Source organism: Babylonia areolata, chromosome 16 (genome assembly GCF_041734735.1).
Source record: "Babylonia areolata isolate BAREFJ2019XMU chromosome 16, ASM4173473v1, whole genome shotgun sequence".
Lineage (NCBI taxonomy): Eukaryota > Metazoa > Mollusca > Gastropoda > Neogastropoda > Buccinidae > Babylonia > Babylonia areolata.
The window spans coordinates 8,052,442-8,054,941 of NC_134891.1; the positions used below are offsets into that span (position 1 = coordinate 8,052,442).

Here is a 2,500-nt window from a genome sequence, read left to right on the forward strand (position 1 = left end):
ATTCCAAACACATGTTGATTATCGTGTAAGACATTTCTATTGGAAGCAGATGGAACTGAAGATGTTGTAAACGACATAGGTAAATAACGTTTTAACTGTTCACATTTATGAATGATATGCACGGGGGTAATTTCATTGCCGCAAATGCAAGTCACATTAGAAGTATATTTTGTTTTTATGGCATCCAGTCGTAGGCTGTATAATTAGACTGGTGAGCCTTCTACTACTCTGATGTCCTTTGGTTTTAAAAAGAAAACATGCGATCAACTTTGCGCCTGTGTGTCTGTGTGCGTGTGTGTGTACATATATATCCATCATATCGTTATATACATACATACATACATATATATATATATATATATATATATATATATATATATATATATATATATATATATATATATATATATATATATACACGAGGGTCATTCAATAAATAAGGTGAATTTTTCGGCATAAGGACTTCTAATACAGATAGAAGCTTACTTTTTCTTTTTTTTTACTTCTTTTTCACATGGATTTAATTTGTTTTGCAGATTAAAAAAAACTTTGAGAGTTTTGGCGATTAACAAAGATGGCCGACCAAGAAGCATGCTCCAGGATTGAACAGCGGTCAGTTATCAAGTTTTTGGTTGCTGAAGGGTGCAAACCAGTTGAAATTCATGGGAGAATGTCAACTGTGTATGGTGCCACATGTTTCAGCCGAAAAAATGTCTACAAGTGGGCTAAATTGTTTAAAGAAGGACGGAGCAGTGTTGAGGATGAAGACAGGCCTGGAAGGCCTACAGAAGTGAGGTCTCCTGAGGTGATCGAATCAGTCAATGACCTCATTCAGTCTGACAGAAGGTTGACAGTGGATGACATTGCAAGGACTTTGAGCTTATCTGTTGGGACAGCACACAAAATTGTCCATGATGACCTTGGCTACTCGAAGGTCAGCTGCCGGTGGGTGCCAAAGATGCAAGGCCTCACACAGCAGCCCGAACGGTGCAGACCATCAACGAGCCGGGCTGGGAACTGCTGCCTCATCCCCCTTACAGCCCAGACCTTGCCCCTTCAGACTTTCACCTGTTTGGTCCCTTGAAAGCGTTCACGAGAGGCACGAAGTTTGAAAGTGACGATGAAGTCAAAAGTGTTGTGAGCGACTGGCTGAGACATCAGTCCAAAGATTTTTACGTTGAGGGAATACGGAAGCTTGTGCACAGATGGGAAAAGTGTGTGACAGTGCTGGGAGACTACGTTGAAAAATAATAAAAAAAAGTAAGCTTCTATCTGTATTAGAAGTCCTTATACCGAAAAATTCACCTTATTTATTGAATGACCCTCGTATATACATAGTGTGTGCGTGTGTGTGTGTGTGTGTGTCTGTCTGTATGTATGTGTCTGTGGCTGTGGCTCTGTGTGTGTGTGTGTGTGTGTGTGTGTGTGTGTGTGTGTGTGTGTGTGTGTGTGTACAACACAACACAACACAACACGGATGTGTAACCAGACGCACAGGTCGATGACGTTAAATTTCAAACAAAAACAACAACAACAACAACAACAACAACAAAAAGTTTCCGAGTTCTGAGACGGTCTTCTCTGTTGCCTTTGCCTTTGGCTGGCTGGTTTCCTCTACAGAATGTGACAGGATGATTCCCGTGGGGGCGGAGTTGAAGGGGGGGCCTGCACTAAGGGGGGGTCAGGCTCGAAGTTGTAGGTGTTGGTATCCACGAGTTCTGGGCCCTTGCTGGGTTCGGGCAGAGCATTTCGGTTGGGGGTGTGGTCATAGTCTGCGTTGGTGTACTCTGTTGGCAAATACACGCTTTTTTATGATTTTATCTCCATTTCTGACTACATAGCTACAGATGAGTTGCACAATTAAGTAGGCCTACATACATACATACATATATTTGTATTTGTATTTGTATTTCTTTTTATCACAACAGATTTCTCTGTCTGAAATTCGGGCTGCTCTTCCCAGGGAGAGCGCGTCGCTACACTACAGCGCCACCCATTTTTTTGTAAATTTTTCTGCGTGCAGTTTGATTTGTTTTTCCTATCGAAGTGGATTTTTCTACAGAATTTTGTCAGGAACAACCCTTTTATTGCCGTGGCTTCTTTTACGTGCGCCAAGTGCATGCTGCACAACGGGACCTCGGTTTATCGTCTCATCCGAATGACTAGCGTCCAGACCACCACTCAAGGTCTAGTGGAGGGGGAGAAAATATCGGCGGCTGAGCCGTGATTCGAACCTGCGCGCTCAGATTCTCTCGCTTCCTAGGCGGACGCGTTACCTCTAGGCCATCACTCCATTTACATATAAATGGGACACAGTAGATGAGCAATTATTATCATTTTGAAACGAAAAAAGAAAAATACACAACGACCTAGAAATATCGAAGTATCTTGGCGTCGATCCTCGATGAATACGAAGTTCGTTGTTTTACAGAGTTCCCGACGAAAGTGTCATTGAACGACATCGGCCATCGTTACATACGATGATTTCGGTGGAAGTTCG

At 42.4% G+C, this 2,500-nt stretch overlaps 1 protein-coding gene across 5 annotated transcripts in view; it reads right to left on the reverse strand.

The window, feature by feature from the left end:
• Positions 1 to 1,404: 1,404 nt before the first annotated feature.
• Positions 1,405 to 2,500, reverse strand: part of LOC143290839 (neural-cadherin-like) — a 27,242-nt gene continuing 26,146 nt past the window's right edge. For all 5 annotated transcript variants that reach the window (XM_076600379.1, XM_076600377.1, XM_076600375.1 and 2 more), the window contains one exon: positions 1,405 to 1,787. In XM_076600379.1, the coding sequence (XP_076456494.1) occupies positions 1,615 to 1,787 (173 nt within the window). In that variant the 3' untranslated portion in view covers positions 1,405 to 1,614. The remainder of the gene's footprint in view (positions 1,788 to 2,500) is intronic.